At 44.7% G+C, this 17,407-nt stretch overlaps 1 protein-coding gene across 1 annotated transcript; it reads right to left on the bottom strand.

Annotated features, from left to right (window-relative positions):
- Positions 1-1,007: 1,007 nt before the first annotated feature.
- On the bottom strand, positions 1,008-6,928 carry LOC144485835 (putative G-protein coupled receptor 139). The gene is made up of 3 exons (XM_078203908.1): positions 6,859-6,928; positions 5,296-5,680; positions 1,008-1,377 (listed from the first exon to the last, which is right to left on the bottom strand). Exons 1-3 carry the CDS (start codon positions 6,926-6,928, stop codon positions 1,008-1,010), a joined length of 825 nt encoding a protein of 274 aa, XP_078060034.1.
- Between the last annotated feature and the right edge of the window lie 10,479 nt (positions 6,929-17,407).

Here is a 17,407-nt window from a genome sequence, read left to right as displayed (position 1 = left end):
GCGTTATCGCACGGTGGTGAGCACTGCTGCCTCACAGCACCAGGAATCCGTGTTCAACTCCCGGCACTGGTGACTATCAGTGTGGAGTCTGCACTTTTTATCTGTGTCTGTGTGGGTTCCTCCGGGCACTCCCGTTTCCTCCCACAGTCCGAAAGATGTGTTGTTTAGGTGGATTGGCCATGAACTCGAAGAGTGTGGCGATTAGAGGATTTTCACAGTAACTTCTTTGCAGTGTTAATGTAACCCGACAGGTGGCATTAATAAATGAACTCTAAAAATCTTTAAAACTTTAAATTTTAAGCCTTAAATCCTATACATAGGGGAGAAGAAGAGGAGAGGATGCAGAATACAATGTTACAGTCACAGCTCGGTTGAGAGAAAAATCAAATTTAATATTAGGTAGGCCATTCAAAAATTTTAAGCAGAGGGGAAAAAGCTGTTCTTGAGTCAGTTGGTATGTCATCTCAAGGTGGAAGAGTGTGGACAGGGTGCGTAGGGGCCTTGACTATGCTGGCTGCTTTTCCGAGGCAGTGGGAAGTGTAGACGGTGTCAATGGATCGGAGGCTGGTTCGCGAAATGGACTGGGCTACATTCATGACCCTTTGTAGATTCTTACGGTCTTGGTTGAAGCAGGAACCATACCAAGCTGTGATACAACTGGAAAGAATGCTTTCTATGGTGCACCTGTAAATATTGGTGAGAGTCGGAGCAGACATGTCAAATTTCTTTCGCCTCCTCAGAAAGTTGGTGGGCTTTCTTAGCTTTAGCGATGGCATGGAGGTACCAGGACAGGTTGCTGGTGATCTGGACACATAGAATTCTGAAGCTCTCAACCATTTCAACTTCATCCCCGTTGATATACACAGGGGCATGTCCTCAACTACTGTTCCTGAGGTCCATGAATATCTCCTTCGTTTTACAATCATTGAGGTACAAATTATTGTTGTCATACCAGTTCATCAGATTGTCTACCTCTTTCCTGTGCTCTGTCGCATTATTGTTTGAAATCATTGCTGAATTAATTTCACAAGTCGGCTCAATGGACGTTTGACCAGATTCTTCAACTCCTCTCTAAATTTCCGCTGAGTCACTGCGTAAATGAATGTATTTGTGCAGGAACTCAGCAGCTGGAGCATGTTGGCACTTTCTTGAAGAATGAACTTGGGATCGGTGAAGCCCAGGATCTGATAATTGTTTGTCAGTCGCTCATACAAGAATTGCACCACATATGTCATCCACAAGAGGATGAAGGTGCCAGAGATAGCAAACAGCAAAATGATAGACTTTCTCCGGCTCTCCATCTCTGGGTCGCTCTGATCCTCTGCATTGCTGTGGCACCTGAGTCTTCTGCGGGCTCTGCTCGCTGCTAGAATGTGTCTGACAGTCAGGACATTGAGCAGAATGATCAGGAGGAATTAGAACCATAGAACCATAGAAAATTACAGCTCAGAAACAGGCCTTTTGGCCCTTCTTGTCTGTGCCGAACCATTTTATGCCTAGTCCCACTGACCTGCACTTGGACCATATCCCTCCACACCCCTCTCATCCATGAACCCGTCCAAGTTTTTCTTAAATGTTAAAAGTGACCCCGCATTTACCACTTTATCCGGCAGCTCATTCCACACTCCCACCACTCTCTGCGTGAAGAAGCCCCCCCTAATATTCCCTTTAAACTTTTCTCCTTTCACCCTTAACCCATGCCCTCTGGTTTTTTTCTCCCCTAGCCTCAGCGGAAAAAGCCTGCTTGCATTCACTCTATCTATACCCATCAAAATCTTATACACCTCTATCAAATCTCCCCTCAATCTTCTACGCTCCAGGGAATAAAGTCCCAACCTATTCAATCTCTCTCTGTAACTCAGCTTCTCAAGTCCCGGCAACATCCTTGTGAACCTTCTCTGCACTCTTTCAATCTTATTTACATCCTTCCTGTAACTAGGTGACCAAAACTGCACACAATACTCCAAATTCGGCCTCACCAATGCCTTATATAACCTTGATGTGGAGATGCCGGCGTTGGACTGGGGTAAACACAGTAAGAAGTTTAACAACACCAGGTTAAAGTCCAACAGGTTTATTTGGTAGCAAAAGCCACACAAGCTTTCGGAGCTGCAAGCCCTTTCTTCAGGTGAAGAACTCACCTGAAGAAGGGGCTTGCAGCTCCGAAAGCTTGTGTGGCTTTTGCTACCAAATAAACCTGTTGGACTTTAACCTGGTGTTGTTAAACTTCTTATTATATAACCTTACCATAACACTCCAACTTTTATACTCAATACTCCGATTTATAAAGGCCAATGTACCAAAGGCACTCTTTACGACCCTATCCATCTGTGACGTCACTTTTAGGGAATTCTGTACCTGTATTCCCAGATCCCTCTGTTCAACTCTGTTCCTCATTACAGGAAAGATGTTGAAGCCATTGAAAGGGTGCAGAGGAGATTTACAAGGATGTTGCCTGGATTGGGGGGCATGCCTTATGAGGATAGGTTGAGGGAGCTTGGTCTCTTCTCCCTGGAGAGACGAAGGATGAGAGGTGACCTGATAGAGGTTTACAAGATGTTGAGAGGTCTGGATAGGGTAGACTCTCAGAGGCTATTTCCAAGGGCTGAAATGGTTGCTACGAGAGGACACAGGTTTAAGGTGCTGGGGGGTAGGTACAGAGGAGATGTCAGGGGTAAGTTTTTCACTCAGAGGGTGGTGGGTGAGTGGAATTGGCTGACGTCGGTGGTGGTGGAGGCAAACTCGTTGGGGTCTTTTAAGAGACTTCTGGATGAGTACATGGGATTTAATGGGATTGAGGGCTATAGATAGGCCTAGAGGTGGGGATGTGATCGGCGCAACCTGTGGGCCGAAGGGCCTGTTTGTGCTGTGGCTTTCTATGTTCTATGTTCTATTAACTGCACTCTTCAGAGTCCTACCATTTACCCTGTACGTTCTTCTTTGGTTTGTCCTTCCAAAGTGCAATATCTCACACTTGTCTGCGTTAAATTCCATTTGCCATTTTTCAGCCCATTTTTCTAGTTGGTCCAAATCCCTCTGCAAGCTTTGAAAACCTTCCTCACTGTCCACTACACCTCCAATCTTTGTACCATCAGCAAACTTGCTGATCCAATTTACCACATTATCGTCCAGATCATTGATATAGATGACAAACAACAATGGACCCAACACCGATCCTTGCGGCACACCACTAGTCACAGGCCTCCACTCAGAGAAGCAATCCTCCACAACCACTCTCTGGCTTCTTCCATTGAGCCAGTGTCTTATCCAATTTACTACCTCCCCATGTATACCTAGCGACTGAACCTTCCTAACTAACCTCCCATGAGGGACCTTGTCAAAGGCCTTGCTGAAATCCAGGTAGACAACATCCACCGCCTTCCCTTCATCCACTTTCCTGGTGACCTCCTCGAAAAACTCTAATAGATTGGTCAAACATGACCTACCACGCACAAAGCCATGTTGACTCTCCCTAATAAGTCCCTGTCTATCCAAATATTTGTAGATCCTATCCTTTATCACACCTTCCAATAACTTGCCCACCTCCGACGTCAAACTTACTGGCCGATAATTTCCCGGATTTCTTTTGGAACCTTTTTTAAACAACGGAACAACATGAGCCACCCTCCAATCGTCCGGCACCTCCCCCGTGAATACTGACATTTTAAATATGTCTGCCAGGGCCCCTGCAAGTTCAACACTAGCTTCCCTCAAGGTCCGTGGGAATACCCTGTCCGGTCCTGGGGATTTATCCACTCTGATTTGCCTCAAGACAGCGAGCACCTCCTCCCCTTTAATCTGTAAAGGTTCCATGGCCTCCCTACCAGTTTGCCCTATTTCCGTAGACTCCATGCCCGTTTCCTCAGTAAATACGGATGCAAAAAAACCATTTAGTATCTCCCCCATCTCTTTTGGTTCCATACACAGTCTACCACTCTGGTCTTCAAGAGGACCAATTTTATCCCTCACTATCCTTTTGCTCCTAACATACCTATAGAAGCTCTTTGGATTTTCCTTCTGTCTGCCAAAGCAACCTCATGTCTTCTTTTAGCCCTCCTGATTTCCCTCTTAAGTAGCTTCTTGCACTTTTTATACTCCTTGAGCATCTGATGTGTTCCTTGCTGCCTGTACATTTCGTACAACTCTCTCTTCCTCTTAATCAGTGTTACAATCTCCCTCGAGAACCAAGGTTCCTTATTCCTATTTACTTTGCCTTTAATCCTGACAGGAACATACAAACTCTGCGCACTCTCAAAATTTCTCCTTTGAAGGCCTCCCACTTTCCATTTACATCCTTACCAGAGAACAGCCTGTGCCAATCCACACTTCCCAGATCCCTTCTCATTTCATCAAATTTGGCCTTTTTCCAGTTCAGAACTTCAACCCGAGGACCAGATCTATCCTTATCCACTATCAGGTTGAAACTAATGGCATTATGATCACTGGATCCAAAGTGTTCCCTCACACTCACATCCATCACCTGCCCTAACTCATTTCCCAATAGGAGATCCAATATCGCATCCTTTCTAGTTGGCACCTCTATATACTGATGTAGAAAATTCTCCTGAACACATTTTACAAACTCTACCCCGTCTAAACCTTTAACAGTATGCGAGTCCCAATCTATATGTGGAAAATTAAAATCCCCAACTATCACAACTTTGTGTTTCTTGCAGTTGTCAGCTATCTCTCCGCTGATTTGCTCCTCCAATTCTCGCTGACTATTGGGTGGTCTATAATACAAGCCCATTAATGTGGTCATACCTTTCCTGTTTCTCAGCTCCACCCATAGGGCCTCTGTAGACAAGCTCCCTAATCTATCCTGCCTGAGTACCGCTGTAACATTTTCCCTGACCAACAATGCCACCCCCCCACCTTTTATCCCTCTGCCTCTATCCCGCCTGAAACATTGGAACCCTGGAACATTGAGCTGCCAGTCCTGCCCCTCCTGTAGCCAAGTTTCACTAATGGCTATAATGTCATATTTCCACGTGTCTATCCACGCCTTCAGCTCATCTGCCTTCCCCACAATACTCCTGGCATTGAAATAGACACACCTCAAAACATTATTTCCACCACACTCTACCCTTCCATTTGTGATTTTGCTTGAACTAACCTGTCTTTTTACCCCCGCTCCACTATCTGCTCTGGCACTCTGGTTCCCACCCCCCTGCAAATCTAGTTTGTAGACAAGGAGTTAAAATGCGGTCAAACCAGTCAAATGCTCTCCAGGCAGGAGAAGTATAACGGAGATTTTCCAGCCTGCAATACCACGGGACATTGTCGATTACTTACATGGGTTCATGAATAAAGTACCAGGGAACACTTTTCAAACATCCCAAAGAACAAACCGTTCCTATTATCACAGCTGCCATTTTCCTGACACAGTATTTTGTTTTCAATTTCAGGCAGCAGATAGCAACAAATCGGTCAACAGTGAAGGCCACTGTTGACCAGACAGAACCATCTCTGGAAGCATAAATTAACGCAATGCTGAAACTGCACACTGGAGTGATGGACAGGAAACTACCTGGGAAAAAAATAGCCGGAATGCGGTTTAAAATGACGGCAGTGAGGATGACCAGCAGATCTGTCACCGCCATGGACACTAAGTACCAAGTGATGCATCTGGAGAGACCACACTTTCCACGGGACAGGATCACAATCGCCACTAAATTCACTGTGGGAAAGAAAGACAGAGAGGGTATGAAACAAAACTGGAGAATTGGCCTTCATAGAGGGAGGATTTTAGTATCGGAATAGAGTTTCATCGAATCCCTACAGTGCAGAAAGAGACCATTTGGCCCATCAAGTCTGCAACGACCACAACCCCACCCAGGCCCTGTTCCCGCAACCCCACGCATACACCGCTAATCCCCAGACACTAGGGTCAACTTAATATGGCCAATCAACCTAACCCACACATCTTTGGACTGTGGGAGGAAACCGGAGCACCCGGAGGAAATCCTCACAGACACGGGGAGAATGTGCAAACTCCACACAGACAGTGAACAGCGGCCAGAATTGAACCCAGGTCCCGAGCACTATTAGGCATTAGTGCCAACCATTGTGCCACCGTGCCGCCCCAAAGCTGCTTTTTTGCAATTGTATAGGGCGTTGGTGAAACCACACCAACATGGTGCATGCAGCCAAATCCATCACGCAAACCAGTCTCCCATCCATTGACTCTGTCTACACTTCCCGCTGCCTCAGCAAAGCAGCCGGCATAATTAAGGACCCCATGCACTCTGGACATTCTCTCTTCCACCTTCTTTCGTGGGGAAAAATATATAAAAGTCTGAGATAACTTACCAACCGACTCAAGAACAGCTTCTTCCATGTTGCCTTTTGAGTGGGCATACAATATATTAAGTTGATCTTTCGCTACACCTTAGCTATGACTGTAACAATATTTTCTGCACCCTCTCCTTTCCTTCTCTATGTACAGTATGCCTTGTCTGTATAGCGCACAAGAAAGAATAATTTTCCACTTATCCCAGTGCGTGTGACAATAAATCACGTCAATCAAACATATACACTGGGTTTCACATGACAATGTTGCTATGTGTTGTTCTTCAGCATTAACATAAGGTTCAAGTACAAATTTCAATCAAACACTGATGTTCAAACTTGATTCATTTGTTCTGGGACATATACAGTTGCTGATAGCATGGAAATAATTGTATTAGTTTAACACTTTTGAACTTCATAATATCACCGCAAGGAAAACATCAGAGGTTCATTTTATAACAGTGATCCAACCTGACAGGTGCCACAAGGTGTTGTCATAAGCAAGTTGCTGGAAAAGTGCATACATCCAGTACTTATCTCAGTCATTAACTCTCTGAAACACCTTACCTGGAACTGCGATCCCAGCAAGGGCAGTGTAGTATGTGGCATAGATTGGACCTCTTGGTGGGAAGTGCATCTTCTGAGAGAGACAGTGGAGAGAAGCACCCAAGTTCGCTGCTGTTCTGAAGTTTCATTTTTATACCGATATTAAACCCCACAAGGACACAATTAGAAAACAGCATCATTCAGTTGTTTGCTCATCCTGAAAAAAAACACAGTTTAGGTTACCTCACGTTTTATATCCATTATACATTTATCCACTAAGCCAATACATTTATTGATACATTGCTTTTGACTGTTATTTTTGCTGACGCGTAATGGTGAAAACGGAATCTCACAAGGTGATAAAAAGCAGCATGGAAGCCCAGTGGTTAGCACTGCTTTCTCACAGCACAAGGAAGTTGGGTTTGATACTAGCGCTAGGTGACTACCAATGTCGAATTTGCACATGGGTTTCCTGCGGGTGCTCCGGTTTCCTCCCAAAGTCCAAAGATTTGCAGGCTAAGTGGATTGGCCATGCTAAATTGTCCTTTAGTGCCCCAAGGTTTGTGATATAGTGAATTGATCATGGAAAATGTGCGGAAATACAGGGATATTGTGGATAGAATCATAGAATCCCTACAGTGCAGAAGGAGGCCATTCGGCCCATCGAGACTGCACCGACCACAATCCCACCCAAGCCCTATACTTATAACCTCACGTATTTACCCTGTTAATCCCCTGACACTAAGGATCAATTTAGCATAACCAATCAAGCTTAACCCGCACATCTTTGGACTGTGGGACTAAACCAGAGCACCTGGAGGAAACACACGCAGACATGGGGAGAACGTTCAGACTCCACACAGACAGTTACCCTTGGCTGGAATCGAACCTGGGTCCCTGACACTGTGAGATAGCAATGCTAGCCACCGTGCCGCCCAGTTGGGTGGTGGGCCAGGGGAGGATGGTGCAGCGTCGGTGCAGACTCTTTGGGCGAATAATCTCCTTATACAAGCTCAGTATTATACTGAGAACTCGATGTTGCTCCAGCCTGATCAAATTCTCCAACTCAATTTGATCAGGCATGATCTTATTGCATGTTGATACCAACTTGAAGAGTCAAGTGGCCAACTCCAAGTTTAAAAGTCCTTTAGAACATAAGAAATAGGAGCAGGAGTAGGCCATCTAGCCCCTCGAGCCTGCCCCGCCATTCAATAAGATCATGGCTGATCTGACGTGGATCAGTACCACTTACCCGCCTGATCCCCATAACCCTTAATTCCCTTACCGCTCAGGAATCCATCCATCCGCGCTTTAAACATATTCAGCGAGGCAGCCTCCACCACCTCAGTGGGCAGAGAATTCCAGAGATTCACCACCCTCTGGGAGAAGAAGTTCCTCCTCAACTCTGTCTTAAACCGACCCCCCTTTATTTTGAGGCTGTGTCCTCTAGTTTTAACTTCCTTACTAAGTGGAAAGAATCTCTCCGCCTCCACCCTATCCAGCCCCCGCATTATCTTATAAGTCTCCATAAGATCCCCCCTCATCCTTCTAAACTCCAACGAGTACAAACCCAATCTCCTCAGCCTCTCCTCATAATCCAAACCCCTCATCTCCGGTATCAACCTGGTGAACCTTCTCTGCACTCCCTCCAATGCCAATATATCCTTCCTCATATAAGGGGACCAATACTGCACACAGTATTCCAGCTGCGGCCTCACCAATGCCCTGTACAGGTGCATCAAGACATCCCTGCTTTTATATTCTATCCCCCTCGCAATATAGGCCAACATCCCATTTGCCTTCTTGATCACCTGTTGTACCTGCAGACTGGGCTTTTGCGTCTCATGCACAAGGACCCCCAGGTCCCTTTGCACAGTAGCATGTTTTAATTTGTTTCCATTGAGATAGTAATCCCATTTGTTATTATTTCCTCCAAAGTGTATAACCTCGCATTGTGCCTCTGCCTCACCTCTCAGTCAGACAAGTCGTGAGAAAAATATTATTTCTTGAAAGAAACATTGCCTTATTGATACGAACAATGAAATCAAAGAGTAATAGAACAGAGGCAAGGAGATTATTGCTTTGTTAAGAAGATTTTGGCACTTCTCAAGCACTACCCAATTGGATCTATGCACATTCTCTCTCCCTGTAACTCTGTGAAATGTTTTTCTTTCACGTTTTGTGTCCATTTCCATTTTGAAAGTGAATGCTGACTGTACTTCGAAACGTTTAACTTGTAATTTATTCTCTAATTACACGCATTGTCATTTTTCTCACGTCACTCATAGAAACATAGAAGATAGGAACAGCAAGAGGCCATTTGGCCCTTCGATCCTGCTCCGTCATTCATTATGATCATGACTGATCACCCAACTCAATAGCCTGATCCTGCTTTTTCCCCATAACCTTTGATCCCATTCGCCCCAAGTACGATATCTAGCCGTCTCTTGAATACAGTCAATATTTTGACATCAACTTTTCTCCTTGGAGAGACATAGGATGAGGGGAGACCTAATAGAGGTGTATAAGATGTTGAGAGGCATAGATCGGGTGGACTCTCAGAGGCTTTTTCCCAGGGAATTAACATCGGTAGTGGGGAAAATTCTCAAATTCATTATCAAGGAATTTATAGAAGAGCATTTAGAAAGCATGGCAGGATCAGACAGAGTCAGCATGGATTTATGAAGGGGAAATCATGCTTGACAAATCTGTTGGAATTCTTTAAAGATGTAACTAATAGAGTTGACAAGAGGGAACCAGTCGATGTGGTATATTTGGACTTTCAGAAAGCGTTTGACAAAGTCACACACAAGAGATTATTGTACAAGATTAAAGCGCATGGGATTGGGGGAAGTGTATTGAAATGGATAGAAAACTGGTTGGTAGGGAGGAAACAAAGAGTAGGAATTAATGGGTGCTTTTCAAATTGGCAGGCAGTAACTAGTGGAGTGCCACAGGGAGCGGTTCTGGGACCCCAGCTATTCACAATATATATTCATGATTTGGATGTGGGAACAAAATGTAACATCTCAAAGTTTGCAGATGATACCAAGTTGGGTGGGAGGGTGAATTATGACGAGGATGCAGAGACCCTTCAGAATGATCTGGACAAGGTGGGTGAGTGGGCAAATCAATGGCAGATGCAGTATAATTTGGATAAATGTGAAGTTATTCACTTTGGAAGCAAAAACAAGGCAGCAGATTACGGCTGTAAATTGGGAGAGGGGAGTGTGCAGCGGGACCTGGGTGCCCCAGTGCACCAGTCACTGAAGGTAAGCATGCAGGTGCAGCAGGCGGTAAAGAAGGCAAATGGCGTGTTGGCCTTCATTGCGAGAAGTTTCGAGTACAGGATCAGGGATGTGTTGTTGGAATCATGATGTGGAGATGCCGGCGTTGGACTGGGGTAAACACAGTAAGAGTTTTAACAACACCAGGTTAAAGTCCAACAGGTTTATTTGGTAGCAAATGCCATTAGCTTTCGGAGTGCTGCTCCCTCGTCAGATGGAGTGGGATTTTAACCTGGTGTTGTTAAAACTCTTACGTTGTTGCAATCATCTTGGTGAGGAAGGCCTTTTCTGAGGAAAGATTTTCTTTCTCTCAAGGGAATGCAGTGACGGTTTACCAGGCTGATTCCGGGGATGGCGGGACTGATGTATGAGGAGAAATTGATAGAGTCAGGTTAGGATTGTTTTCACTGGACGAATGAGTGGGGATCTCATAGAGATTTATAAAATCCTAACAGGACTAGACTGGGTAGATGCAGGGAGGATATTCCCAATGGTGGGGGAATCCAGAACCATGGGTCACAGTCTGAGGATTCAGGGTAGACCATTTAGGATGTAGATGAGGAGACATTTCTTCTCCCAAAGAGTGGTGAGCCTGTGGAATTCATTACCACAGGAAGTAGTTGATGTCAAAACATTGAATGTATTCAAGAGGCGGCTGGACACAGCACTTGGGGCGAACGGGATCAAAAGTTATGGGGAAAAAGCAGGATTAGGCTATTGATCATAACGAATGGCGGAGCAGGCTCGAAGGGCCAAATGGCCTCCTCCTGCTCCTATCTTCTATGTTTCTCCTGGTGCATCTGTCAGAATTGGTGAGAGTGCTATTGGACCTGCTGAATTTCCTGAGCCTCCAGAGAAAATAGAGGCGTTGTTCTATGGTCCCATATAGAACATAGAACATTACAGCGCAGTACAGGCCCTTCGGCCCTTGATGTTGTGCCGACCTGTGAAACCAATCTAAAGCCCATCTAACCTACACTATTCCAATATCATCCATATGTTTATCCAATAACCATTTAAATGCCCTTAATGTTGGCGAGTCCACTACTGTTGCAGGCAGGGCATTCCACGACCTTACTACGCTCTGAGTAAAGAACTCTGACATCTGTCCTATATCTATCACCCCTCAATTTAAAGCTATGTCCCCTTGTGCTAGCCATCACCATCCGAGGAAAAAGGCTCTCACTATCCACCCTATCTAATCCTCTGATCATCTTGTTTGCCTCTATTAAGTCACCTCTTAACCGTCTTCTCTCTAACGAAAACAGCCTCAAGTCCCTCAGCCTTTCCACATAAGACTTTCCCACCATACCAGGCAACATCCTGGTAAATCTCCTCTGCACCCTTTTCAAATGCTTCCACATCCTTCCTATAATGCGGCGACCAGAACTGTACGCAATACTCCAAGTGCGGCCGCACCAGAGTTTTGTACAGCTGCAACATGACTTCATGTCTCCGAAACTCAATCCCTCTACCAATAAAAGCTAACACACCGTACGCCTTCTTAACAACTTGGGTGCCAACTTTCAGGGATCTATGCACATGGACACCCAGATCTCTCTGCTCATCCACACTACCAAGTATCTTACCATTAGCCCAGTACTCTGTATTCCTGTTACTCTTTCCAAAGTGAATCACCTCACACTTTTCTGCATTAAACTCCATTTGCCACCTCTCAGCCCAGCTCTTGCAGCTTATCTATGTCCCTCTGTAACCTGTAACATTCTTCCGCACTGTCCACAACTCCACCGACTTTAGTGTCATCCGCAAATTTACTAATCCATCCTTCCACGCTCTCATCCAGGTCATTGATAAAAATGACAAACAGCAGTGGCCCCAAAACAGATCCTTGTGGTACACCACGAGTAACTGAACTCCAGGATGAACATTTCCCATCAACCACCACCCTCTGTCTTCTTACAGCTAGAAGTTTAACAACACCAGGTTAAAGTCCAACAGGTTTATTTGGTAGCAATAAACCTGTTGGACTTTAACCTGGTGTTGTTAAACTTCTTACTGTGTTTACCCCAGTCCAACGCCGGCATCTCCACATCATTCTTACAGCTAGCCAATTTCTGATCCAAACCGCTAAATCACCTTCAATCCCATGCCTCCGTATCTCCTGCAATAGCTTACCATGGGGAACCTTATCAAACGCTTTACTGAAATCCATATACACCACATCAACTGCTTTACCCTCATCCACCTCTTTGGTCACCTTCTCAAAGAACTCAATAAGGTTTGTGAGGCACGACCTACCCTTCACAAAACCGTGTTGACTATCCCTAATCAAATTATTCCTTTCTAGATGATTATAAATCCTATCTCTTATAATCCTTTCCAAAACTTTGCCCACAACAGAAGTAAGGCTCACCGGTCTATAATTACCAGGGTTGTCTCTACTCCCCTTCTTGAACAAGGGAACAACATTTGCTATCCTCCAATCGTCTGGCACTGTTCCTGTAGACAATGACGACATAAAGATCAAAGCCAAAGGCTCTGCAATCTCCTCCCTAGCCTCCCAGAGAATCCTAGGATAAATCCCATCCGGCCCAGGGGACTTATCTATTTTCACACTTTCCAGAATTGCTAACACCTCCTCCTTATGAACCTCAATCCCGTCTAGTCCAATAGCCTGTATCTCAGTGTTCTCCTCGACAACATTGTCTTTAACCTGTGTCAATACTGACGAAAAATATTCATTTAGCGCCACTCCCATCTCTTCGGACTCCATGCACAACTTCCCACTAATGTCCTTGACTGGCCCTAATCTTACCCTAGTCATTCTTTTATTCCTGACAGACCTATAGAAAGCTTTAGGGTTTTCCTTGATTCTACCTGCCAAAGACTTGTCATGTCCTCTATGCCAAAAGAGTAGATGGAATAGGCTGATCCTCCATAAACAACATAACGTTTGCTGGCAGAATGAGAGCTCCCCGTTGTCCATGCCATTTCATCAAATATAGAATTGAAATATACGCCATTAACCCTCTTACCTTCATATCTGTCACCAGCAATAATGATGATGCAATCAAACCTAATTGTTCAGGGACTGTACCTAATGGAAAAGCTGATGTCACCTCATATATTGCTGCTGTTGGTGCATCTAATTGTGCCTCTGGAGGTTTAAAATCAGGTATAAAAAATGATCCTTTTACATTTCCAACACCATTTCTGTTTATCACAGAAAATGCATGCGCCACCCAGAGGCTTGGTATATGCCATATACTATACAGTACTTGCAGCTATCGCTATACCAGGTAAAGTTGGTGGTGTTATGTTTTACCTCCAGGAGTCCGGATAACTAATTATATGGAAACAGGGCATCAGAAGCACAGGTTGAGATTCTGGGTACGCAAATCTGGAATTATGTATCAGATTTGGAAGGGGTGCAGTAGAGAATAATATCGGGTTTAAAAACTTAAGAGAACCACTTGCATAATGGTGACACAGAATGTTGAGACGTGTTTAAGGTGAGTAAGAAAATTTTAAAGATAGATGCAAGGATCACTCCACTCTGCTGCACGATGCAGGACAACAGAGATTCATAAAGCTAAACGTAAGCAGTTCAGATAAAGGACTAACAACATCCAAGAAAAGCAGCCTACCCTGAGTGACACTGCTTCAAGCTCCATGCACTTCCAGTCCTTCACTATCGACACAGTGGAAGCAGTTTATGGCATCTACAAGATATACAGGGACAACTGAAGAAGGTTCATCAGATAGCACGACCCAAACCAACAAGAGTTACTGTCTGGAAGGATAAGCGCAACATTCCATAGGGAACATCAGTGACTGGAGGTTCTCCTCCAAGCCACTCACAATCCTGACGTGGGAATGTATCGCTGTTCCCTCACTATCACTGGGTAAAAATCATGGAACTCTATCTCTACCAGCACCAACATGGACTCTACCAGTTCAATAGAGCAGTTCACCACCATCTTCTCTGTGGTAATTAGAGGTGGGCGATTAATGTTGGTGTCGTCAGCGACACCTAATTCCCCTGAATTAAAGTAAGTAGATTTGAAAGGTCTTCACAATAAGTGAAAGGTCAACCTGGAACTCGCTATGTTAGAAATCAAATGTAATCCAGTCAACTGAAAGGGGCAAAACGTTTTGGTGGCAGATGTTACGTTATATGCAATTAATTCTGCATTTGAATTGAGAAGCACATTAACCATGTTGTAGTGTAATGGGAGACCAGACTCATGGACGTAAATGTCCTCTTCTCAGATTTTTGTTTTCCTCACAGGACTAACAGCTATGAAACAATCAGAGAATGACGATAGATGCAGTGTTGTGCCTCATGGTCCACCTGTCCAGTAATTTCACTGTAGGGCAGCCAGTTAATGGAAGATGTGGCTTTGAGACTCTGAACATCTCAAGGATCAACACAATTGTGGAAATAAAGGGGCAGCTATAAATAAATGCAAAATATAAAAGGCATAATTATGGGAATGGAATTGAAATAAAGGTCTATCGATTGATAACAGTGGATGCAGGGTCATCATGAAGGCAAATGGGGACAATTATAGATCTGGCTTCACAAACCACATGGCAACAAAGGCGGTTGTTTTAATGGATTTGTCTCTGGAATTGACGTGGAGGATTCATCATCAGACATGACAGTAAAACTGTTGTGAGATTTCAGTGTGACTTTTGTTAACTTTTGTTTCAGACCAGCATTAATAATGAATATTTTTCTATCCAGTTACAGTTCGCGTTGCATCGCAGTGATTCTTTGAATTGTATTAATCCCTCTTTTTGACTGTATAATTTGTAAGGGGACATCAGGCAAATTGATGTATCAAGCAATGAAGTTATCAAAGGTAATTTATTGTGCCAAATATTTTAATCATTAAAATAATAGCAGTAAGTGACTAGATAAATGACTGGGCGGCACGGTAGCACAGTGGTTAGCACTGCTGCTTCACAGCTCCAGGGACCTGGGTTCGATTCCCGGCCTCGGGTCACTGTCTGTGTGGAGTTTGCACATTCTCCTCGTGTCTGCGTGGGTTTCCTCCGGGTGCTCCGGTTTCCTCCCACAGTCCAAAGATGTGCGGGTTAGGTTGATTGGCCATGCTAAAAATGCCCCTTAGCGTCCTGAGATGCATAGGTTAGAGGAATCAGTGGATAAGGGCCTGGGTGGGATTGTGGTTGGTGCAGACTCGATGGGCCAAATGGCCTCTTTCTGCACTGTAGGGTTTCTATGATTCTATGATAAGTAATACATTTCGTAGGAACACATATTCTGGGCTCTTGTTTGCCTCTCAGTTCCGTCATCCGTTCAATTGCAAATCATACATATTCTCAAGTTACCTGTTTTTGGGGAAAGAAATCTCCACTGCACACTTTTTAAAAAATTAATTCATGGGACATGGGCGTCGCTGGCTGGCCAGCATTTATTGCCCATCCCTAGTTGCCCTTGGAGGGCAGTTGAGAGTCAACCACATTGCTGTGGCTCTGGAGTCACATGTAGGCCAGACCAGGTAAGGACGGCAGATTTCCTTTCCTGAAGGACATTCGTGAACCAGATGGGTTTTTCCATCAATCGACAATGGTTTCATGGTCATCAGTAGATTTTGAATTCCAGATTTTTTATATGGAATTTAAATACCACCATCTGCCGCGGCAGGATTTGAACCCGGGTCCCCAGAGCATTCGCTGAGTTTCTGGATTAATAGTTTAGCGATAATACCACTAGGCCATTGCCTCCCCTTAACAATAAACATATCATTCATGTATTTCCTCAGCCTTCCATTGTCATTGTTTTGGGCAGCCCTCATGGGAAAAGGAGGGAGAATGGGGTTGAGAAACTTCATGGCCATTATTGAATGGAAGAGGAGACTTGACGGGCCGCAAGGACTAATTCTGCTCCTCTATCTTATGGTCTTTTCCTTGGATATGCTTTGCCTGTTTGAACATGTGATCTAGCCACTGTGCAACTCATTTAGATTCCAAGCAGATTCAAAACCTACTTCTAACCCGAATCTCTATCGTTCCACAATTCTCTTGAAAACCAAGATTTGAATCAAATCCGAAAATTACGTTCTGCGGTTATATTTCCTTTCCCATTGGTCAAGAACATTGTGTGAGTAATCAGTCAGCTCCGTTGCCTGTATGTGTGTGAAGTTGGATGGTCTTTGTTAATGCAATATGACGTTAAGTCCAATAGTTAACAATTTCATCACTGGACCTCAATCTGCAGGCTGGCTTGAGAGAAGGACATTGAGTGCAATATTGAGCCACTGGTTCTTGTATCAGACCATAAACTAATGCCCAAATAGAGCGGTTGGAAATAATGTTAAGAAGCTGGAAGAAGGACATGAAGGCTTCCTGGTACTTTGAGTATCATTGTTCCAGTTTATGTCTCTGCAGCCAGAGAGGCGCACTGGCTAACGACATATACTAAAGACAAAAAATGTTGAAAATCTCAAGTAGGTCTTTCAGAATCTGTTTAAAAAAGTGCAGAGTGATTGTTTCAGGTCTGCCACTTACATTACATTAGGTTAATCGCCCACTGGTCATTTCTGGGATTTCTCATAAAACCCAATGCATTACTTTAACAGGGAGGGTCGGACGGCACGGCGGCACAGTGGACCATGGACCGGGGTTCGATTCCCAGCTTGGGTCACGGTCTGTGTGCAGTCTGCACGTTCTCCCCGTGTCTGCGTGGAGTTCCTCTAGGTCTGCCCAGATGGTTAGACACAGTAAGAAGTTTAACAACACCAGGTTAAAGTCCAACAGGTTTATTTGGTCGCAAATGCCACACGCTTTCGGAGCCTTAAGCTCCTTCTTCAGGTGAGTGGGAATTCTGTTCACAAACAGAGCTTATAAAGACACAAACTCAATTTACAGAATAATGGTTGGAATGCGAATCCTTACAGCTAATCATGTCTTAAAGGTACAAACAATGTGAGTGGAGAGAGCATTAAGACAGGTTAAAGAGGTGTGTATTGTCTCCAGACAGGACAGCCAGTGAGATTCTGCAGGTCCAGGCAAGCTGTGGGGGTTACTGATAGTGTGACATGAACCCAATATCCCGGTTGAGGCCGTCCTCATCTGTGCGGAACTTGGCTATCAGTTTCTGCTCAGCGACTCTGCGCTGTCGTGTGTCGCGAAGGCCGCCTTGGAGAACGCTTACCCGAATATCAGAGGCTGAATGCCCGTGACCGCTGAAGTGCTCCCCAACAGGAAGAGAACAGTCTTGCCTGGAGATTGTCGAGCGGTGTTCATTCATCCGTTGTCGCAGAGTCGCTGAGCAGAAGCTGATAGCCAAGTTC

Source organism: Mustelus asterias, unplaced genomic scaffold (assembly GCF_964213995.1).
Source record: "Mustelus asterias unplaced genomic scaffold, sMusAst1.hap1.1 HAP1_SCAFFOLD_234, whole genome shotgun sequence".
NCBI lineage: Eukaryota > Metazoa > Chordata > Chondrichthyes > Carcharhiniformes > Triakidae > Mustelus > Mustelus asterias.
Note: the sequence above shows the minus strand (reverse complement) of the source record. Positions and strands in the feature narration are given on the sequence as shown.